The following is a 23793-nucleotide window of genomic DNA, read 5'->3' as shown; positions in this document are numbered from 1 at the left end:
TCCCTTGTGTTGAATCGGCAGAGAATTTTCTACTGCTGTTTATATGTGTAGTGAAGCAACGGGTCTCTGAAGTGTTCAGGAGAGCCCAAGTGCGGTGCAGCTACTGAAATGGATGGCACAACACTAGTGGAAGTGCTTTCAATGGTTTGGTTGGGTTAGCTGATGTGGTTCATTAGCCCTAAACCTGCCACTGAATAACAGCAAAAACCTGCAAGTGAGGAGAAGGCAGATGCAGGGTACGCAGCTGTAATTCGATTTTTAGAAAAGAAAAAATGCTCACCGTAAGATACAGAAGTGCTGCGTGTTTATGGCGATCAGTCAGCTTTGTGATGTTCACTTTGTACTTGAGCAGCTTGCTGTTTGTATTGCTTGTGCTGTTCTTGTAGCCTGATGGAAGACCTCAAGTTTTATGTATTCAGTTATTAACATTCCCTAGCAAGCCATTTTGATCTGGTTGAATAAGCAGAGGTAGAATGCTGGTGTGGAAATGGATGTCCATCCCTATTATTTGTAATCCTCAAATAGTTATCTATACAAATAAGTCATCCCTTTATATACAGGGATGGAAAAAAAGATGAAAATTTATTGCCAGGCTTTGTCACATGAAGGTTTTCCTGAGACTTTGCTGGCTACTGCAGCTGTGGAGAGAGTATTTGCACCAAATGGTGTCATGGCACAAGGTGTCTTCATCATGCAACAGCCTTTTTAAGGTCAGTTATTTTTAGCTGCCCTATTGTTGAAGAGGTAACAGATGTCTACAGGTGAAGCACAGCCTTTGTATTTATTTTCTTCCCCAAGCAAAAGATGTGCTTTCTCGGTCATGTCACTAGAATTCACATTGTCTTAAGAAATACTCCCTCCTGTATCCACTGGATCTTGCCACCCGATCCGTGAACTGCTAGAGGCACTGTGTGTAAAAGCCTATAAACCTTTGCTGAGTATAATTTCAAGTACTCCCATCTGGGGCTGGGAACCCATCAGATCTTGTAGGCTAAACAGAATGTCATTACCCGGCAGTGAGACCTCCAGCAGAACAGGGTGCTCCATGGTTCTGAAGCTGTAGTCAAAGGATGGCAGTAGGAGAGCTAATGGTATTCCATGATAGCAGCTGAAAGCCGTAAACACCACTCAAAGAACAGTTCCCTGAGCAGATACAAAATAATGCTGTAGGTTGGTTATGAGTGGTGCTTTACATCAGGGGGCTGGGCAGGAGGCGGCTGCAACATAATGCTTAGGAGAAAGGCAACCTCATCCAGAAACCAGATGGTCTTCAGCAGGAGGTTCAAACAGCATGTGTTTTGCGTGGCTGAAGCATGCAGATTTCTCCTATCCTGTTTGTCTCCACAGTGAGCACGCTGGATGTTTATCTGGTTCATGTTTCATTGTTGGTGCTCCTGCCTTTCTTTGCTGGCTTCTGATCTTTCCATCTGCCGTAGCCCCCGCTGAGTGGGATACCATGGAGTGACAGAGTAAGTGCTCAGCAATCTGAAGAGGGATCTGATGGTCCCAGCTGGGAGTCCCCTACCTGCTCACTCGAGGCCATGGGAACAGCAGCTGCCAAAATCTGTTAGGGCTGTATCTGTCAGTGAGAGTGGCCCATCCTAGCAGAGAGCAGTGTTTGTACAGCTTTTTCCCAGCTGTCTGCATTGGGTGCTGTACCAGCACAGGAGTAAATGGGGCTCATATCCTCTGAACAAGACATAAAATGAAGGGCCTGACCCTTGAAGGCTGTCTTGATCCAAGATCTGTCAGCCTCCTGGTAAGAGTGAGTGTGATAACAACTCTGGGGCAGCCTCGGTAATTACTTTCCACATACTCTGTGCAAAATGCCACATCTTGAAGTCTACCAGTGTGCAGGTACTGTTCCTGCAACAATATCTGGCCTGTGTGGTCTTTTTTCCCCTTTTTTATTTATTTCTTTTTTCTTTTGTGTCCTCTGGATAGCAGGTCCTTTTACCCCCCTTGGCAAAGCGTACTGGGCTAGGTGAGCCACTTTTCTGACCTTGTAAGGTATGTAATCTGTCTTGTTTGGAGTGGCCAGCTCTTTCCCTGACATGTTGGTCCTGGTGAAACCAGGTGAAACAGAGGTAGTCTGGGAGTTCCTGGCACTTGTAGAACATCCCCATGCTGGCTGACCTAAGATTTGTAATCACTTGACTTAAAACTGAGTCAGCGATTTGCTACCTCAGGTTCAGAAAAGCGTTTGTGGCATTTTGCAACCTGTGAAAAAGCTCAAATGTTCACAAAACTTGCCTAACCACAAGGTGTCTCTGGAAAATGAGGCTGTTGTGGGGGTCTGTATTTGGTACAACTCACCTAAACCAAGCTGCGAGGAGGATGGCTCTCCAGACTTGTGTTAGGTTCAGAGTAGTCACCTTGCTCTGGTTGAATGTAGTGTCCAGGTCTATTATTTGTGCAAGGGACTGTGAGGTTTTTAGCTACGTGTGAGGGAGAAGTCAGCAGTGGGACTGGCAAGGACCGATTCCCTTCCCTGTTGCTGCCCTGTGTTCCCTCCTCACAGCCCCTGTGCAGGCAGGGATTGCAGACACTGATTGGTGCCAGGCTGTGTGTGTCACTGCTCCATGAAAACAGTCATTCTGTATTTTAAAGATGTTTTATATGTTGACAGTAGCACCACTGTGAATGTGCCATTGATCTGGTTTCACCACTACTGGATTTATGTCTGGTGTTTTGTCCCTCAGAGAAAAGTGCAATTTGCTCATTGGAACGAGGTTATGTTTGACATCAGTAACATGCAGATAGTTCTTACCCAGTACAGTGTCTCCTTGTAATCTGAGCCTAAGAAGGATGTCCAGTCATCTCATCTCTTTCAGGAGCCAGCATTGTGTGTTCAGATGGCTGAGTGAACCCAGTGCTTGCTGGGCTTCTTGGTTTAGTCGATTTGTGTGGGTTTTTTTTATGCACAGGTAAAAGTCAAAAGTAACCTGGAATCTACTGGATTCACAACCAGTAAATACGTACCATGTTTCTAATTAGTCAAGGTTTCAGAAATGAAAGAGGTTCCAATTTTTATATTCATCCTACAACCAAGTTGGATTTTTTGGCAGGAGAGATCTGCTCCAATTTAAATAACCACTTAGAGCAGAGGATGATTTCCTGAGGCCTCTGAAGTAGCCACAGACTGTGGCAATATCTTCTCCTTCATAAGAGGTCAGTCCTCAGGATACTCAGGTTTTCAGGAGAGTTTGGCAGTGGGCATAATAAAGGTTTTCTGGAAGCCCAGCCGTGGGGATAAAGAGCTGTTCTGAAAAAGATAGCTCAAATGTTTTATGCTGTTGATCTCCCATCCATTTTTAAACAATTTGCCTGGTATGGTTTTCGTTGCTTCTCTCTGGCAGTGAGATGATACCTGTGTGCCTGCTGTTCAAAATCATACTGATGTCTTGTTGCCTTATCATGTTGCACACTAGGAATATTTTATGAGCTGTTGCTGATCCTCCTTGCAAGCATCAGTTTCCCCAGGCATCTCGTCCTTGTTGCAGATCCCTGTCTGCAGTTCTCACCCCCTGAACTACATTACTTTGCTTATTCTATCCAGGCAGATCTTTATTTTGATCCTTACTTTCCCTGATTCTGCATGGATCCTCTTGTGTTTCTTAGCTCTCTCACTGCTACTCGAAATTTAGCATCATCTGCAGTTGTAATTAATATGCTGTTTGCCTTTGTTTCAGGTCATTAATAAGGATGTTGAATAAAAATCTTCTGCCTATTGATTCTGGCATGTTCCCATAAATAGCATCTGTGCACAGGCACAGTGTACTTGGAAGCCTAGCAACCCGCAAGCTCCCCATTGGCACAGTAGTTTAACCTCATGTATCTTGTCTCTCTTGCATCCTCTCCTGGTCCCTGTGCACTGGTTTTCTCTTTTGTCCTTTTGCACAGGCTTCCTTGTTTTCTCATTCTTCTCTTTTGCTTTGTTCCTTCCCTTGAATGCTTCTCCCACTGCTGCAGTTTAGAATCGGTTTGCTTGTGCTGTGCTCTACAGAGTGAGCTCATGGCTGGAAATGCTAATCAGACCTTATGCTTCTGCAGGGCTCCAGGGAGGTGAGCATGCTACCTGCCTCGGGGAGTGATGTGTGGGGTCCTACTCACCCTGGAAGTGTTGAACACCAGCTTACTGGTGTTCAAGCTCTGTATTACAGAGCTTACAGGGAGGGTGTTTGAGACAATGGAAGAAGTAGAATTCCCATGTTTGAGAGTAATTCTGCCTTGAACTCTTGAGAAAGAGTGGGGACAAACGAGGAACGCACTTAAAACCTCTGCGGGATTAGATCATCCTTCTTTGAAACAGATCCTGATGTAGCATCCAGTCAAAGGTAGCTCTGGGCTTGGTGTCTTGACTTATGGAGCACATAGCTCTTGGCATAAGCTCTGCTGTTTCAGGTACTTGTACCCAGGTCTCTCCCAGACCTGCAGCAAGCCCTAAACCTCCCTGCAGAGTTTTGGGGTCATCGTTAGAATGGCTGTTAAGAGTTGTTGTCTGGGGACATTGTTTGTGTGTGCTGAGCGTAGAGCTGTGGCTGGTGCTGCAGCCCAGCTGCCTGTGCTTGAGGATCCAGTTGATGGAGTGATGAGATCAGAGCTACCTCCTAGATCTCTCTGCAGAGCTGTGGGCACCCTCCCAGGTGTGATGGGCATAGCTGGGGATGACTGTGGGCATGCCTGTGACCATTACTGTAAAAGAAGGTCCACAGGCCATGTTTCTAGGGAATTGTTTTGAAGCCAGCATGTTCAGATAAATGGGAGGAAAGTGGGCTTGACCAAAGCTAAGGTCCTGTAACCCTTGCTTTGAGCAGACAGAGATCCAAAGCAAGCCTTAGCCAGCTGAAATCCTCTAAAACGATGTAAACTTGGGCTCCACTACCTCTCCAGGCCAAGCTAGCTATTGCTTTGGGGAACAGCAGGCATGCACACCATCCTGTGGAGCAGGGAAGGTAATTCAGCTCTTGTTCCAAGTAAAATTTCAAAATAAACAATTTTACAGTAGCAGAAGCAGGAGTAAAGGCCCAAAAGGGCCCTGCGGACCTGTGAAGCTCCTTGCTGTGCAATGCCACAGTATCCAGAAGGTGCAGATGTGTGAGGATAACACCTGCCTAATAATACTGGTATCTGCATTAACAGAGTAGATCTGAACTCACATACTGAACATGGTAACAGGGAGCTGATGCTAAGGAGGAGCTGATTTTGAGCCTGCATGTGGTAGGAGAACCCTAGTGCAGGTGTAAGGTGGACCACAGCGGCATGGTGTCAGTGCTGGGATGTGTTCTCAGCCCAGTGGCACGCTTCAGCTCCGTGCGAGGCTGACGGCTTCTGCACAGCAGATGCTCTACACTGCCTTCAGGCCACGAGTGAGACAGAACAGAATAAACCATCAGACAATGGCTTGAAAGGATCTCCGCTTCCCCCTCTGGCTTTAGTGTGAAACTGAGCTGCACAGCTCTACCTTGTACTCCTGTTTTTTCAAAAAGCCAGCCTTAAATCCACTGTCTTTCACACATCTGTTAACTGGCTGCTGTATTTTCTCTCTCATCCCAGGTCTCTCCAGACAGCTATTTTTGCTGTGTTACCTTTTGCTTTTTCATTTTTTACCTCTTGAAGTCTCATTCCACTATTTTTTCTTTTAATATTCACCCCCTACCCCTTCTTTTACTTTGGTATTAGTGTGAGACCACCTTTTGTCAGGTGGCTTCAGACCTCCTCTTTAGGCTGATGTACTGTTGCCAGAACTCTCTTAGATGCTGGCCCTGCCTGCCTGGCAGCTCTGTGTGCTCTGTCCCCAGGCTTGTGGCTAGTGAGTCCTCACCCAGCCCTTTTCTAGCTCCATCTTCCTTTTTCCTCAGGCAGCTCTTGTTTCATAAGCAGTTCTCTCTGTGCAGTCAGTGCTTGGCTTCCCACTGAGGACAGCCTTGTGGAAATGCCTCTTTCCCTCATAGCAGGGCATCTTGGGGAGGTAGGGATGCTGCCAGCTTGCTGTTCTTCCTTCACATCCATCGTCAGTGGCTGCTGACAACCTCCTCTGCCATGCTTCAACACAGCCCTCTCCCAAGCTGAGCTCTTGCCAGCCCTGCAGTACCAGTTGAGGGGAGGAAAAGTAGCATATTATTCCTCCTCAACAAGATGGTCATCTCTGCTCTGAATTCTCTGGTACCTGTGGTGGCCTGTGTTCGTGTGTGAAGCCAATAGATACATATTGCACAGCTCAGTCTTCAGTCTATAGGTTGAGTTTGAAATACTGCCAAATCCTTGTGAGTGTGATTTTTGTTTTCGTAAGTCAGCCCAGTTGCAGAGTTAGCTCACTAAAACATGCAGAAGACTAATCTGGCTGTTTTAGCATCTTTCTCTTTGTACGTTAAGTACCTCACTAAATTAAGAAGAACTGTATCATTAACTGTTTGAATTCCAGGTTGTTTATTGGTACTTTTGGTGTTCATTTCCCCCCCTTTTCTGCAATAACTGTGGTTTTTACTCTTTATTACTTAGGAGACCTGTTTAGTTACAGGTCTAAGAGGGGAAGTTGCTATTAACTGAGCTGCTTTGCTTCACAGTGTAATCCTTTTGTGTTTCATGGTGATGCTCACCTCCCACATGTATTCCTTATCCCCCCCAAAATAAGCCAGGTAGGTGAGTAGCGGCTCTCCTCTCATGCAGTTACAGTAGCTGTGCATGATTAATGTAAAATCACATGGTTGATTGATAGTCTGATTTTTGGCTTAAGTTCACAATTTATTCTGCAAAGGAAAGCTTGAGACCTATCTTTACACAGCAAATACTTGTCATCTTTGATGTTTGTGCACTGGGAATTACTGGCTGGGTAATATTTGCAGTCACCCTAATTCCTGTAGGAACCACAGAAATCTGGTATCAGTGTACAGTGCATTTGTCTGGTCACCAAACTGTTGATTAATTTTGTTTATTTCTGTGAATGTTTCATCCTTCAGGATTTATATTAGAAAAATTCCTGCTCTTATGATTCCTCCTCTGCAAAGCCAGAAAGTAGGCATTTTGCATGAGTATAAGCCCCAGCCGTTTTAGCTTGATCACTGCTGTAGTGGCTGGGGCTAGCCCTGGCAGACTACAGAGAGCAGGAGGATGGAGCTTGTGGCTGTGGCCCAGGGAAGCCCTGGGAAAGCCCTGTTTAATCAGGGCAGCATGTTTCTGGGAGGCTCTGAGGCCATTTCACTCTAGTGCTTGTTCTCTGTTGTCTTTCTGCCTCTGCTTGCCTCAGGCAAGAGCAGGCTGGTTCCGACCCTGGCTGTTGGGAGAGCCTGGTGTGCCAGCTGCCCGCATGAAACAGGTGTCCCTCTCCTTTTGCTGGGCACTCCACCAGTCAGTCCCTGTCCTGAAGCACAGCTGAGCTTGCCTGCTTGTGGTGGATGGGCTCCTGCAGAAATGTTTCAAGTAAATCCTTCTCCCATTTGGAGCCCAGGGAAGTGATGCTGGGAGGTGCTGACCAAAGGTATGGACACAGGGTGGGTGGCATGCAGACCTTGGGGCACCCATTAGACTCCCAAAATACTCTTGTCCATTCCACTGCAGTGGTGGCGAGTGCACTGAATGAAAGGGTCTCTGTTAAGTTGAGCTCTGTAAGAGCTGAATCATCAAGTGGCATAAATCCCTTTTATTCAGTGCAGCTATGCAGTCTGTATGTTACCTTATTCAGCCACTTTTCTTGGACTGGACAGAGAAGGAAAGTGAAATCAACCTTAATGTTGAATCAACCACTAATCTTTAACTCTGCTTTTAAACAATTGATCATGATCAAGATGGATGGATGCTTTGAGAAGCACTTGCTCAACTAAACGATCTATTGCTCTGAAATGGGAGAAAAGCCTCTCTCTGTGCTTTAAAGAAGCAGAGAAACTGCTGAAGACGAGAGATTTCAGCCCCTGTGACTACCATGAGGTTAAGCAGTTATAAAGCCCACAGACAATATGTTCTAGTAATGATTCAGGACTATAACCTTAATACTTTTATGTTAGCTGGATAATGTCAGGTTTCCGTGTGTCACAGATCTGTTCCCACAATTACAGTCATTTGAGCTATTTGGAATGCCTTATTTAGCGATGTTTCTGCACAGCTCAGCATCAGGTACAAAAAATGACAGGATAGTTTCTCCCTATTTCATAGAAGTCTGAGTGCTTGCAGTGAGAAGTCATGTGCAAGAACTGCAAGACCCTAGTGGAGGCTGGAGTGTGTTGTGCTTTGGCATTTTTACTGCTTAAGAGTAATCTGGAAATGCAACAAGCTCTGTAAATAACATGCGGAGAGAATGCATGGTTTTCAGTTTGTTTCTGCACCTCCCTTCAGGAAGCAGGCAGAAGTCCCAGTTGGGTGACAGGCTTCAGCGCACTGGACGTATGTGTAGAGGGGAGCCTTTTCTGGGAGTAGCTCTAGCACTGCAGCCTGCTGAAAAGGGGAATTGCATCTTTGGTGATGGTGTCCAAAGTGGGTTTTAGAAATTCATCATCTTTACTGACACCGTTCTGACTCCATTTGTCTGTTGCATTTTATAAGAAAGGTTTTGGTTTGCTGTATGACAAATGTTGGGCAGGGTACATGATGTGACACAGTTTGGGTAAATCTGTTTTTGATGCATCCACCAGAGGAGCGGGTAAGGTCCATTTACTCCTTCAGTCTGCAGGGATGACAATTAACATGAAATATGGTTACTGTTATTTTACCAAACAGTTTTCTATTCTATTTTCCCTTAGATGCTGTAATTTCAAGCACTGTGAGTTGGGAGTTGATGGAGGAACACAGTAGACACTCACCTACATATACTGGTTTTGGATTAGTTTGGTTTTATGAGTTTTTTTAACAGATGTTTTCCATTACGTTCTGGGAAAAGCTGATTGTGAAATCCTTTCTAGCTACTGCATGTTTAACAGGGTTCCCTTGTGGACAGACTTGTGCAAACACAAGCAGAAGTCCCCTTTTGGTGGTGGGGTTTTCCCTTTTCATTCCAGTAACTCTATTAGTGTATTTGAAGTAGGCTGTTTTAACTAAAACATGCCTGTGTGTGTAGGGTGGCAGGGAGTCCTGGCTAAACAGCATGTCACTTCAGACCATGCAAATTCATTTGAGATTGTCTTGTAATATTCTTATTGTTTGAATCTGCTATTGTTTTAATTTTACACCTGGAAAATGAGCCTGTTCTCCTTAGGCACAGTATGAGAAATAAACGCCTATGGAATAGAGACTTAAAAGTCTATATATCATGACAGCTGGGTGTCTTGAATGTGAGTAGTTTTAAGTGGTCCAGTTTAATTAGGACTTACATAACACTTTCTTCCTAGCTGTTCCCATTTTCCCATCAGCATCTCACCAAAAGTTGGAGCAGCTCTAATGCACTGTTCTTCCAGCTGTTTGCCATAGTTTCCTCTTTGGTTGCAAGTCAAAACAACTCAGGCTGTGGATCGTCCATCACACAGGAATTCAAAGTCACTAGAGATAAAACCAGCCAGCATGTCAAAGGAGAGGCAATCAATGCACAGATGCAAGGCTAGAGCAGGTGGTCCACTGTCTCATTCTGCTGCCACAGCCGTTTATTCCCCCTGCCTTGGAAATGCAAGGTTAACCAGCCGAAGCATGTGTAAGCAATGCGCCTGCTAAAGGAGAACCAGAGAAGTACCAATTAGAATCACAGACTAGTCAGGGTTGGAAAGGACCTTAAGAACATCAAGTTCCAACCACCCTGCCATGGGCAGGGACACCTCAGGCTAGACCAGGTTGCTCAAGGCTCTGTCCAGCCTGGCCTTGAACACTGCCAGGGGTGGAGCGTTTACCACTGCTCTGGGCAACCCATCCCAGTGCCTCACCACCCTCACAGGAAAGAACTTCTTCCTTATATCCAATCTAAACTTCCCCTGTTTAATTTTTTAACCCGTTACCCCTCGTCCTATCACTACAGTCCCTAATGAAGAGTTCCCTCCCCAGCATCCCTATAGGCCCCCTCCAGATACTGGAAGGCTGCTATGAGGTCTCCACGCAGCCTTCTCTTCTCCAGGCTGAACAGCCCCAACTTCCTCAGCCTGTCTTCATACAGGAGGTGCTCCAGTCCCCGATCATCCTCGTGGCCCTCCTCTGGACTTGTTCCAAAAGTTCCATGTCCTTTTGATGTTGAGGACACCAGAACTGCACACAATACTCCAGGTGAGGTCTCACGAGAGCAAAGTAGAGGGGCAGGATCACCTCCTTTGATACCACTTTTGATGCAGCCCAGCACACGGTTGGTTTCTGGGCTGCGAGCACACACTGCTGGCACACGGTCAGTTTCTCATCGACCAGTTCTGCAGTGGTTGTCAGTGGAGGTATTATTTGTAGCATGGGGGGTACACCATGGGCCATGTCTTTGGGCTGTGTGTCTAGCCTGGAGGCAATGTGGTAGGGAACAGACGTGCTGCCATGCTGTGTTGGCCATTTGAAAAATGCTCAAAGCAAGTTTATTTGGGCAGTATTTTAACTGAGGGAAGGAAAATCAGTTCCTGAGACTAAGGGAGGTGGTGAATGCTCTGCTTCCTGGTGCTTTTTTATTACCAAATCATGAGCTCCTGATAAGTTTTTTATTGTGGGAAGTCGTGACGCAGCTCATATCTTTAGAGGTGGGACATGGTGCTGTTAAATTAGCTGACACATTGGACTCAAGCAAAGACCTGTCTGGAAGAGGCTGACAGTGCCCTCTTAGGAAAGTTGTTGCTACTCTTCTGACATGAACAATGAACTCTCACACCACTGTACTTGGCAAAGGCAGACGGTATAAACACGTCACAGCATGGTGCTTCAGCGTTGCCAAACCCCCCTGAACAAGGCACTGGCTAAATGGGGAGGGGTGGGAAGTGAAACTAAGTGTCCCTGGGGCTGGGTGAGCAAAGGTGGGCTGAGAACATCACCTCCTGTCTACCCAGCCTTAGCTTCTGAGTGACCATGCAGGTACTGGCAGGCAGGGGCAAGGATCACCTTTACATCAAAAAAAGAAAAAATAATGTCTGTTTTCCCCTGGCACATCCTGTGTTTTCTTTTTGTGTCTTTCAGCATACTTCTGTTTCCTGATGACAGCCCTGGGCGTGACAGCTGGTGCGCATCGCCTGTGGAGCCACCGATCCTACAAAGCTAAGTTGCCTTTGCGGATCTTCCTGGCTGCTGCAAACTCCATGGCTTTCCAGGTGGGGTTGTGGTTGCCCATGCAGATTCTTGGCCTCCAGGCAACTTTCTCTCCCGTGCAGTAGAGACAGCCATGTATGCATTGGACAGTCCAGGAGCCATAATTACTTAAGGACCAAGTTGAACATATCCACTCAGGGGCTCAGCGCCTCAGCAGTCAATCTGTGGCACAGGTCAGGCCCACACATCACAGGTCCACATGGAAACTTTTATAAGGGCCAACTTCATACAAAAATATGTCTGTGTAATCAAGTCTGTTTGTCCATCCAGACAGTTGATTTTGATGTGCCCAGAAAGGAGAGCAGGCATCCTCCCACGGTCTTAATTATCTCTGTTTTATGCAGTGTTTTTCACCAGTAAAATTCAAATATGTTTGCAAAGAAGTGTGTTACTAGCTCTGGACTTGCTGATAGGCAGTCTTAGACTTCAAAAATGTTTGTGTAACACCCAGCTGGTGGTAGGAGTTAGCCCAGAACCAGGATCTTCTTGGTGTGAATTTAGTTACTCCTTTGGCTGAGATTAGAGATATGAACCTGTACTAACTTTAAACTTATCAAGCTTGACTGCTATAGCCCCTTGTGGCACCAAGTAGCCCATGTATGTTGTGCCTTGAGTTTCCAGATTCTTTTCCCTTCCGTCTGTTTGGTTGACTTGTTCACATACCTTGACAGAAGATTAAAAGAGTCCTTTGATCCACTTCTGTACTGTTCATTTATCATTCCTTTTTTCTTTTAAGATGGAAAGAATTGATCTAGTTAATTGCTTTAGACATTGCAAGGATCACAGCGCCTTTGCTTAAATATGGGAAAGTGTACATTTTGACAGTACCTTTCTGACCCATATTCTGAGCCATATTTCAGCTGCTTTGTGCTGCTCGGTTCCTTGCACAGCTTTACAAGTCCTTTGCTCAGCATGTCAGACACTTGTTTTGAGAAGCCCCTGGTTCTGTCCTCCTGTTTTACAGCTATCTGATCTTTCATAAGTAATTTAAATGAATGTGTGGAGCAATCAATGATTGCAGTGAGTCTGCACATTGGGATTTCTTTGCGTTCTGCTCCCCTGTTGCTATGGATTTTGCTCTCGGCTGCATTGGCTTCATCACTGCTTTTGGCTGAGGACTTGGTGTGATTCTGAGGCACAGAAGTACTTCGAAGTAGCTTCAAACTAACTTTGTGCCCTTCATAGTGGAGAGAAAATAAAAGGCTAGATTACCCACTCAGTGTTTTAAGTAGTCTGAAGCCTGCTCCTAATCACCATGACATCCATTGTCTGTTAAAGGCTGTTTTCATCACCACAAGCAGATAGTGAATGAGTTTTCAGGTCCATCCTACTCTGGGAGGAAGAGGCAGCATTGGAACACTTGTAGCATCCCTGGATGCTGAAAATTGAGGAAATATTCAGACTTCTTGAATTGCAGGTGAAACTCTACTCAGGAGTTTTAACTGGATGCTGCATGGACTGTGACATGCTGTGCTTCCTCTGAAATACCTCCAGATGCAGCCATTTTTGTCCTGATTTTTTATGATTGGAGCACACTGAGCTGTGTTACTTCACCTAGTGTGAATCTCTCACAGTTTTGAAAGACTCTGCTTCTTGCTTCAGACAAGTAATACCTGGCTTATGTCTGCTTGATCTTCTAGTATGTAAGTTTCAGCATCTCATTTGGGGCGTGCTGGTGTCTCCTCTGCTAACTCTGTTGTACTGTTGCTCCTGGCCATCTCTGAAACCAGCTGTGTTGTTCAGCTGAGGTTGTGCTGTGAGTGATGCACACAGCATCAGTGATTGTATGGAAATTTGTGTCAGCACACTAAAGTTGTTCTATAGCCGAGTTTGCTGTTATGTTACAGTCTGCAGGTGTATTAAGGGACCTGCTAATGAAACCTCATGTCTCCATCACTGTCAACAGCATGATGCTGTGGTGTAAAAGACCAAGTTAATTTCTCAGTGTCATTGCTTTGACCCGGTTATTTGCTGTCCCACAAAGAATTCAAGTGCTCTTGTGGCAAACTGATTGATAGTCTCACTCAAAGAAACCCCCAGAAATTTCTGGCTAATAAGGAGGACCTCTCCTAGGTGTGCCTCTTGCATAACCCAGCTTTCTTTTTAAATTACTTAATCTTGGCATTTTCCAGTCTTCTGGATACTCCCACTGAAGCCACTTGAAGCAGTGCAGAGGCTTTAATTCCCTTTGATATCTCTGCAGGAAAAAAATAAGATGGCAGCAAGGTAAAGATCTCCCCTTGGAGATCTCACTGAGGGATTTGGTCACTTCCTTTGCTTCACTTAGTTTACTTTGTTTTCTTCTGCAACTGGGCAATTAAGGCACAACATACCAGAGCACTGGTAAGGGGCTGCCTTCCTCTCAATGAGTCAGTGCTGCAGAAATACATTCCTCTCATCCCCAGCCCACTCCGAGCCATGACATGACAACAGTAGAAGGCTGAGCACTACTGAGTGCAATGGGCTTTTGTCCTTTGCTTGTCCTTTGTGGACTTTTGCAGGCAGAGCATCTTTGCAAGGCTGAAATGGGCACAGGCAGTTGAGCTGAATTCTTTAGCTGCTCTTTATAGCTGTTCCTGGGGTCCCCTCAGCAGCACAGGTGGCCTCAGTGCTTTCTCTCAGTGTTGGCAGCAATAATTTCTGTGATGCTTTCAGCACAGGGCTTTTGTCTGACAAAATACACACAGTTGTCATTAGCCTGGGCTTACAGTGTCCTGCAGCACCATCGTGGCTGCTGTGCTGCACTTACTTCACAGGCACCACAAATGGTTTGCTCAGCTCTGCTGGGGTCAAAGCAGTTGGGTGTTGTGGGTGCTACTGCCATTCCTAAAAGTAACCCAAGGCATTCCTTTGGGTATTACTGCTTGGGTAAGTCCATGGCTGTGCCAAGATGGAAATAGCATAGGAAAGCACACTCCACTGAGCATTCTCTGATTAAAGTTCACACTGTTGTGGATCTGGGCATTAACTAACATTTTGCTGTTTTGGTGCGGTATTGGACAATTCAGTTCATAGATGAGAGTGTGACCTGAGTTTTGCAACTGCTGTCCATGCTTACAGTGCCTTGCACTAACAGCTGGGCAGCACTGTAAAACCCACCAGTTCAGTCCAATAGCCAGTGTATCCTGCAGAGCAAACTGGGAAGCTGAAATCCCTTCAGCTGACTAAACTCAAACTCTCACTTCATGGGTCCAAGTGTGAAACTGCAATATACATAATCCCATTTACAGCTATAGGGCATTTCAGTGACCCACGGCTGCTGACAGCTTGAGCAGAGACAGGACTGAATTTGCCTCGTATCTGCTCTGGATCCAATGCTGAGCTGATGTTACGGGTGTGAGACTTTTATTCCAGACTGGCTGCAAATGCAAGACTTGATTTCCCATAAATCAAGCATATCTCACTTGGTATCTTAATCGTTGAATGCTTTGGGTTGGAAGGGACCTTAAAGACCATCCGAGTCCAACCAGGTTGCTCCAAGCCCCATCCAACCTGGCCTTGAACACTGCCAGGGATGGGGCAGCTACAGCTTCTCTGGGCAACCTGTGCCAGTGCCTCACCACCCTCACAGGGAAGAATTTCTGCCTAATACCTAATCTAAATCTTCCCTCTCTCAGTTTAAAACCATTATCCCTCATCACTACACTCCCTGACAAAGAACTCTGGTTCCTGTGGGCTCCGTTTTAAGTACTGGAAGGTTGTGCTCTTGCATACGTCCCTGCAGACAGAGCAGTAATTTAAGTGGAGGTGTTGGTTTTGTCGTGGAAGATGAATCCCTCCAAAGGCTGAGCAAGTTCAGGTCCTTCCTGTTCAGGTCAGGAAAGGCACATGTAGCATTCCACAACCTCTGTCCCGCTTTCAGCACTGCTTTTGTGCCTAGAGGGTGTCAGTAGTAACCAGCCACAACCAGCTTAGAAAAAGGATGCGAGAACTGGGTGGCCCTGCACAGTAGTGCCCTGAAAATAAGCATGCAAGCTGCATGTGGCAAGATCTTAAAATAATAATGTAAACATATATGTACCTGGTCCCTCCAGCCCAGTGCCCATCCTTAGACAATGAACATCCAGGGAGAATGCAGGACCAGAGCAGACTGATGATGGTAACTCCCAAGAGCCATTGGCTTCCAGTCCTGGGATGTGCCCCATCTGTGTCACCAGTTCCCAGAGCAGGTCCCACTCTGTGTGGGCACTGACAGGAGCAGTGTGATGGGCTGGCTGGCTGCAAAGCTGGGGTCACCTAGGATATCTTTAGTCAGTGACATTTTTAGAGTAGCATCAGAGAGGGGCTTGTTGCTGTTACTGTGTGGGGAAGGAGCTGGAGGTGGTGTGCTAGAACAGCACCCAGGCTCTATACTCTCACCCTGCCATGCAGAATGACATCTACGAGTGGAGCCGAGACCACCGTGTGCACCACAAGTACTCGGAGACGGATGCAGACCCGCACAACGCCCGGCGTGGTTTCTTCTTCTCCCACGTTGGCTGGCTGTTCGTGCGCAAGCACCGGGATGTCATAGAGAAGGGGAGGAAACTGGATTTCACTGATCTACTGGATGACCCTGTCGTTAGGTTCCAAAGAAAGTAAGTGGGAGTGCTGGGCCCTCAAGTGAGGTTGTCTAGTTGTGGCTCATTCCTTACTTTTATCTTTCCCTGTTCTCCCCCAAGATATCCCTGCCACCTTTATTGCAGGCATTAGGACTTCCGTGCCTTTAGCCGCAGCTATTGACTGCTATGGCTGATGCTTGCTGACTGTCCTTGCAGGCTCCACCGCACAGGCAGTGAGCCCCGTCTTTGTCCCTCTGCTTTTCCAGAAAGCCAGGGCTGCTGGTGAAAACAGCCACAGCAGAAGTTGCTGGGATCTTGTCTTTCCCCTTTGATCACTAGAACGAATGCTGTAATCAGTAACTGCCTTAAAGCAGGAGTGCGCATTTCAGTCTGCAAACTCATCTTTGGCAGCTGTGGGCCAGTGCACACCAAGCACTTCCTCTCCCAAAACTGTCATTCCACAGGATTAATTATCTGCCTTGAGAATTATCACAGAGGTGGTTCAATTTGCTGCACACTCTGCAAGAGTAGCGAATTGAAACATGCTTTGTCCTCTGTGTGAGTCCCTGTATTTTAGGCACAAGAAGACTGTCTTGGCCTGCAAGCAAGGTACTTCGGGAAACAACATGAGGTTACTTCTGAGTGTTTTATGGGTGAGGGGAGCAGTTAGTTGAGCTCAGAAATCTGTTTCTTTTTGCATTAGAGAAATCCATGCACAGAATTACCCTACACTGAAAATGCTCCAGGGGTGAGGAAATCACTGCTCTCCACATATTGTTGCTTTTACTAGTTCAGCTTGTTTGCAAAGGCTCCCTTGCAGTTTGCTGCAGCTCCTCTTGGTCGCATTGTTATCTTTACCAAGATAACAGCATCCCACAAGAAGCAGGCTCTACTGCTTTGGTTATGCTGCACATGCTGTGTAGTGAAGAAGTATGTTTTCTTCAGGGAAGTCATGCCTTAGCAAATGTCTCATCTCTGGATTTGAATTTAGGACTTTGAAGTTTACCTTCTTTTATCCGGGAAGAAAAATTCAGGTTTCTCTTTTCTGTAAGGTTTAAGTGTTGTTTGGTTTTGGTTGTTTGGGTTTTTTTTTTATAGCATGGAAAATCTGGCAGGTCAGTAAGAATCATACTAAACCCTTGTCACATTTTGTTTTAAGGATAGATTGTTCATTTCGCTGAATTTAATGATTCTGGTGAACTGTGGATGAGGTACCACCCAGTGAGTTTAAAACCACATCACTTCAGCTCAAATCACAGTACTGCTCCAGGCATGACTGACAGCAAAATTTACCTTCTGTGAATAACAGAGCAATAATCCTGCATGTGATGTGAAAGAGAGGCTTGCAGGTGAAATGTCTTCATGACAAAGTTTTCACATGGTGAGTGCAGTGTTCCCCGATACACATTCCTCAAGCGTGTATTGAGGCATTGTTTCCCTGGAACCCCAGGTAAAGGAGGTTTCTTATTCCAGGGTGGATATTTCAAAGGGAGACCAAGAAAAGGTTGCTGGGTGCTCCTTCCAATGTGAGATTTCACGTCTTCATCAAAGACTTCAGTCTGAGCTTGTTTCATGTCACAGAATGGTTTTAATTGGTACCTGATAAGCGGTTTTCATATTGTAAATACATTTTCCTGGAATGGGAGAGGCTTTGAAGGAGTTTTCTGGACTGGGAAATACTTTTCTCCTCCAGCTTGACTTAAATCCTGGCCTTGAGTTGATGAGGTTTGCAAACTTTATCCACAGCCTTGGCCAAAAGTCAGTCAGATGTGTGAGAAAATCTGTTGTCTTTGTGGGAGTGAAGAATGGGGAGTGTTTCCTATGGAGAGCTCAGGTAAATGAACATCGAGCTCTGTGAGAGAGCTGAGGAGACGCTGTCTTTTCACCATGGCTGGTGTTGCTGGAGAGCTGCAGATCTCCTTTTGGAGCCCAGCATGTGAGGCACAACCTCCAAACAATAACAAAACAACCAACCAAAGGAATGAAACAAAGAGCTTGCAGGGCAAGAGCTTAATTTACTTCATATAAAAGATGATGAAAACTAGCTGGTGTGTTATAGATGAGAACTGTGCTCATGGAAACTGACTTCCTTCCAGAAATACTGCTAATATTAACATTTTTCCAATCTTCTGTGCGTTTTAATTGAAAACTGTTTGTTTTTGTCAAACCAAACTGACAGTTCTTCCTATCTGAAAAACTTGCAGCAAATGGAAATTTTTAATAACTATTTAATAAATCCAAATTCTGTTCTTCTTCATCCCTTCCAGAATACTCAACAAAAGCAGGGGTCTATTTTAAACCTGTCATATGGGCACAACTAAGATGGGTCTTGGTGTTTCTTTTCTTTCTGTACCATTCAAAATCTGTCACCTCAGCCTGCTGCTCCAGTTTTATGTGGCAGCTTGCTTTGATGATGATACCCTGGGATCACTGTGGGCTGTAGTAAATCTGGGCTCCAGGGAGGTGGAAGGGCTCAGTGGGAAGACAAGGCCTTATTTCTTCTTGAGCTGGGGCACCCTGTAAGTGGCTCCCAAGCTGTGCTGTCTCGCCGCACTCTGCTTCTGAGCAGTGTTAGCCCTTTCTCCATTTAGAGTTATTTATTTCCTATCTTGCTTTTGGCTTTGCCTCCTCACTTTATGCTGAGCTAATACTCCCTTTCTCCACTTGCCTTGAATTTTCCCCCAGCATGATTTTACTTTGTGTCTCCTGCTATGATCTCTACTCTTCACCTCTGTGTTCCCTGCATCCTTTACTCTCTTCCCTGCCTAGCCTAGGCATATGGCTTTAGCTGTACTATAAAGCTTCCCTCTTTGTACTCAGACTGTTCAGCTTCCTCAGTCCCCATTTTGCACTGCACACTGATTGCTTTGTCCGACACATGCAGGAGTGACAGGGCTTGTGCCAGCCATTGGGCCAGGAAAGCAGCAATAACCTGGGCCCAGGCCAAGATGGATCTTTCTCCTCACCCTTGGTGGGGTCCCTGTGGCTGCTTTGGCACCTGCTTTGGGTGTGCTGCTGCTGTTGGGGCTCACGCAGCAGCAGGGGTATAGAAAGGAGCTGCTGCTGTGCTGTGCTGGAGGTTCCCATATGATCTGAGCACACACTAAGTCTTTGTGGACTTTTAGCAGTGACAGTGTTTCTGACAGAGCTCTGCTGATGCCACTCTAAGCCCTGGGCTTTCCCAGCCCCAGATCTGGACTCCAGGCACAGGCTGTGAAGCCAACTGTGTGCTTCCCCAGGTTTAAAGGTACTCAGCGTGGGAGGCTTGCTCTTGGACTGGGTCTCAGCTGTTCAGCTCCAGTATTTTGGGTCGTTTCAGGGGTTTGGGTTGTCTTGGTATTTTGATTTGCTCTTAGAAAAATTATGTCATGACTGTGGATGTCCAAAATGTTCCTTGCTGCCCAAACTATGGGGCCAGTCCAGGTTATGCCAGGGGTTTCAGGCAGAGCCATATCTCCAGAGATTCAACCCTACTTCACCCCAGCTATCATTCCCACCACAGTAATGGTGTCCTTTTCCTTCCACACAGGTATTACAAGAGTTCGGTTGTGCTGATGTGTTTTGTGATCCCTACCTTTGTACCATGGTACCTCTGGGGCGAGAGTCTGTGGAATGCCTACTTCCTTGCCTCCATCCTCCGCTACACCATCTCCCTCAACGTCACCTGGCTGGTCAACAGTGCTGCCCACATGTATGGCAACCGCCCTTACGACAAGTACATCAACCCCAGGCAGAACACCTTTGTCACTCTGGGAGCTATTGGTAAGTGCTGCAGCCCTGCATGTGAACTAAGTGACACCCCGTCCTGTTTCACCCTGCCTGGGCCTTTGGCCGTCTGCAGCTGAACACCTCTTGGAGCCAGAGCTTGGAGGAGGCTGGAGCTTGCACATCCTAGAGGAAGGTGCCCTTGTTTCTACTGATGATGCCCACATACACTGAAGTAATGTGCCCACATACAAGGAAGTCTCTGGGCAAAGATTCACAGTAGCAATCCTCTCTTCTCAGCAGTCAGCTGGGGACAGCAGAGCAGCAGTGACTCTGCTTTTTACTCAGTTGTGGTTGCCCCTCTTGAAGCACTTACGGCTTTCTTCCTTGAATGTAAGGGGTGGGACATCCCCCTTCCTTCTGAGGAGGAAAGCCCAAAGCACTGAAATAGTCTGGTGCGGGTCTGCACCAGAGCTCTCCCATAGCCAGAGGTGGAACATAACCTGCAGTGGATTCAGGACTTGGGAAATAGGCATTGGGATGTCCCACTGGGGCATCTTGCTAAGCTCATAAATGTCCCAGCGATGTGGTCTTTAAACTCCCTCTCTGTTTTTCAGGTGAGGGTTTCCACAATTACCACCACACCTTCCCATTTGACTACTCAGCCAGTGAGTTGGGCCTGAAGTTCAACCCCACCACCTGGTTTATTGACTTCATGTTTTGGTTGGGGTTGGTCACTGACCGCAAGCAGGCTCCGAAGGAGATGATCCAGGCTCGTAAGGAAAGGACTGGAGATGGCAGTGCTTGAAAAGCAATGCTTCGCTGTGCCAGCACTGTCATACATGTTGGTTGGGGTGTGTGCATCCCTGTGCCTGTGGTGGATTTCTTTTCCTCTGGGTAAAATTAGTTTGTTTCAGTTGGGCTGAATTAATTCCCCAAGGATAGATTCAGCCCCAGCTTTTTTTCCTTATTAACTGTCTTATGTCCAAACTTCAGGCTATTAAGTGTAAAAATGTTATATATTATTTAATATTATAGTTAAACAGGAGAGAGATTTGATTTTAGTCACTGTAGTTCAGGTCTGAAATACCTTGTAATTTGCTTGTTCATGGTAAACATTGGCATGGTGGAGGAACTAACTTTCCTTTCCAAGTGCACCTAAGGGAAATTTTTGTTTCTACTATTAATCAGATAAGCTTTTGAGATGCATCTCTTGGAGGGAATGGATCAGGGCCCAATGTGCTGTTTCAGCTACAGACTGATGGAAAAGACAGTAACAGCACCAATGAAAAACAGGATGTCCAAGGGGAAAAATCAGCCTAAATTTAGTTAGATGTTAGTTGGAAAACCTGCTTTCTTCTTTCTGTTAGCCCTGTTAGCCAGCCCAGTGCACTGCTGTCTTTGCTAAATATGAAACCCATTTATTGCTGAGCAGGCTTTTGTGTTGAAGATTAGTCTATACAGGCCAAAATACCAACTGACGCTATGTTGAGATGATTCCTTTGTTGTTGCATATGCATTGTAATTTGTAAAGGTAATAGAGCTCAACCATGTCTTAAGCCAAATAAAGCTTCAGTTTCAATGTTGGGAGATCTGAGTTATATTCTAATCGGTCATGGCCATCAATGCATGCATATTTTAGCTCCTTTTGCACAAGAGGCCTCTTCATTTCTTTTTCTGCCTTTGACTAGCGCGTCTTAGAAGACTGACCTTTATCTAAGTCTTCGTCTCTACTAATATTTCAGCTGCATGCAACATCCATTGATTTCTGAGCAAAATATAAAGACAGTTATGTAGCTTCTGGATTTTAACAGTTGCCTTGTTTAACAAATAAAATAAAAAAGGGGAAAAAAAAAGGAAAAAATATAGAAAAAAAAGAAAAAAAAGGCATGTGGAATTAATGGGACTTGTAGCCCTTTGTGTTAGATGTTAGCCAGTGCAGGAGAGAGGCTTTGTACTGTCAGCACTGGACTGCTGGAGCACTTTTGAAGATGGAGGGCATGATTTTCATTTATAAAGAAGGTCACTGCCTTGCCCCCTGGGGAGGGAGTGCCTGTGTCCCAGCTGCACAGCCCCATGCCCTGGGCAAGGCAGGGATGTCGAGATAACTGAGACTCAGGCTGGATATTTTCAGGAAAGATGTAGAACTGGAGGAAGAAGAAAAAACAAACCTAAAATGGTTTCTTTTCTGTTCTGTTTCTTGTTTTTTAAATGATGCCATATAATATGGAAGAATTGTCTTTAGTCTGTATTTCATCCAGCAGGTGTTTTAACAGTGTTACTTTGCCATTAATGATGTGTAAACTCTTGAGTGATTTACAATAAACAGTTATGACTTACCCTGGCCTCTGTGATTTATTTGGAGATGTCTCACAAAGCGAAAGGGCTTTGTGCACCACACGTCAGAATTACAGAATTGTTTCACTTGGCATTTCCAGCTATTCATTTGCTGCAGCCTTTCCCAAACACACACCCCCTTGGCGTTTCTGGTTTCCTCATTAGTGAAAGAGGAGTGTTGTCAAACAGAAGGGCACCAAGACATTTGATTAGTTTGGGCTTAGCAGCCAAGCTGGTAGTGGCGGGGAAAGAAACTTCAAGCTGACATAAGGTTGAAAAGAGACTATGGCAACTTCTTACATATGAAAATCCCACTTCAGTAGCAAAATATCAGCTCAGTGTGGCTGCAGGACAGTGCTTTGGCAATAAAAATGAAGCGTTTTGTTTCGATTTTTCTGGGCTTTTGTCCCTGTTTCTGCTGAGATGTGCTTGAAAACCTGGGTGTGCCACAAGTGTCTTGTTGTGCATTCATCTGGAGCCAGGGCCATTTGACAGACACACACACAGGCAAGCAGGAGACATTTCCCCACCATCTCCTACAGTGCCTGCAGGAGGGGCTGGACACAGCTCCCAGAGCTGGGACTTTCCTAACCTCCTGGTTACAAAAATAGCACAGTTGCTTCCTTCTTTGCATGGTTGATGGGAAGTTGGAGAGGGAAAAAATCGATTCAGGTGATGGCTTTGGACTTGATGTTTGAATGTAGGATGAAGCTGGGAATATGTAAAAATGCCTGATTTTATTGGTGCTCCCATCATTTCATTTGTGCAGTTTCCTAGCTGAAGAACTGCAGTGAGTGTACTTTAAAGGCACTTAGATACACATCTTCCTGTTGATCTTTATCATGCTTTAGATCCTTTATTTTTCTCTTCTTCTTTTATACTGCTATTACTTGAACTTCCTTAAGCCAATTTCTGTCATGTGCATGATGAAAGAAGAATAACTGGCCCTTCAAAGAGGTACATGCTTCTTGTGGTTTAAGCCCAGCTGGTAACTAAGAACCACGCAGCCGCTCCCTCATTCCCCCAGCCTTCCTCCCCTCACTCAGTAGGAAGGGCTGGGGAGGAGAATCGAAAGAATGTAACTCCCACAGGTTGAGATAAGAACAGTGCAGTAACTAAGGTATAATACAAACCACTACTGCTACCACCAATAATAATAATGATAAGGGGAATAACAAGGGAAGAAAATACAACCACGCACCACCTGCCGACTGATACCCAGCCTGACCTGAACAGCGATCTAGCCCTTCTGGGTAACTCCCCCCCAGTTTATATACTGGGTATGATGTGCTGTGGTATGGAATACCTCTTTGGCTAGTCTGGGTCAGGCATCCTGTCTTTGCTTCCTCCCACCTTCCCCTCCTCCCTGGCAGAGCATGAGACTCACAAAGTCCTTGGTCAGACTAAACATTACTTGGCAACAACTAAAACCATCGGTGTTATCAGTGCTGTTCCCAGGCTGAAAGTCAAAACCACAGCACTGCCCCAGCTACTAAGAAGAAGAGAAATGACTGCTACTGCTGAACCCAGGACAGTATCCACCCCTTATTCCATACCATTCATGTCATGCTCAGATCCCACATTTTTCAATATACCCTCACTCTTGTCTTATATATATGCATATATATATACACCCATTCACACAGAGAGAGAGAGAGAGATCATTCCTTAGTGCATGGACCAATCCCTATAACGCTGCTGAGTTCATCTGGTCCATGATGTCGGGCTCCATATCTTGTAACAGTCTTTCAGAGCAGGAGCGAGAGTGTGATATAGTCAATCTGCCAGGCCTCCCCATATTTGTACTTCAGCCATCATCCTCCGTACCAAAGAGGCTTTAACCGTTTAGCTTGCTTAATTGCAGCACATGTTTCACACTCATGAATAACCTGGGCAATAGTGTCCATTGTTAAGTCCACCCCTTGATCACAAGCCCATCTGTATGTTGCATTTCTGCCCTGATGGCCTGAAGTGTCATGGGCCCACAGGGCCAAAAATAATTCACCCTTATGTTGCCAATCTGAGCCAC

General features: G+C 45.8%; 1 protein-coding gene across 1 annotated transcript in view; it reads left to right on the top strand.

The window, feature by feature from the left end:
- SCD5 (stearoyl-CoA desaturase 5) overlaps nucleotides 1-21766 on the top strand; it is a 33184-nt gene extending 11418 nt beyond the window's left edge. Inside the window, exons 2-5 of the mRNA XM_061479567.1 lie at nucleotides 11053-11183; nucleotides 15553-15758; nucleotides 19252-19484; nucleotides 20045-21766. Coding sequence (XP_061335551.1) covers nucleotides 11053-11183; nucleotides 15553-15758; nucleotides 19252-19484; nucleotides 20045-20235 — 761 coding nt within the window. The 3' untranslated portion in view covers nucleotides 20236-21766. The remainder of the gene's footprint in view (nucleotides 1-11052; nucleotides 11184-15552; nucleotides 15759-19251; nucleotides 19485-20044) is intronic.
- Nucleotides 21767-23793: the final 2027 nt, after the last annotated feature.

This window comes from Pezoporus flaviventris, unplaced genomic scaffold (assembly GCF_033815535.1).
Source record: "Pezoporus flaviventris isolate CSIRO_AGI_PZ_B2104156 unplaced genomic scaffold, CSIRO_AGI_Pfla_v1 ptg000002l, whole genome shotgun sequence".
Lineage (NCBI taxonomy): Eukaryota > Metazoa > Chordata > Aves > Psittaciformes > Psittacidae > Pezoporus > Pezoporus flaviventris.
The sequence above is the reverse complement of the archived record's forward strand: the minus strand, read 5'-3'. Positions and strand labels throughout refer to the sequence as shown.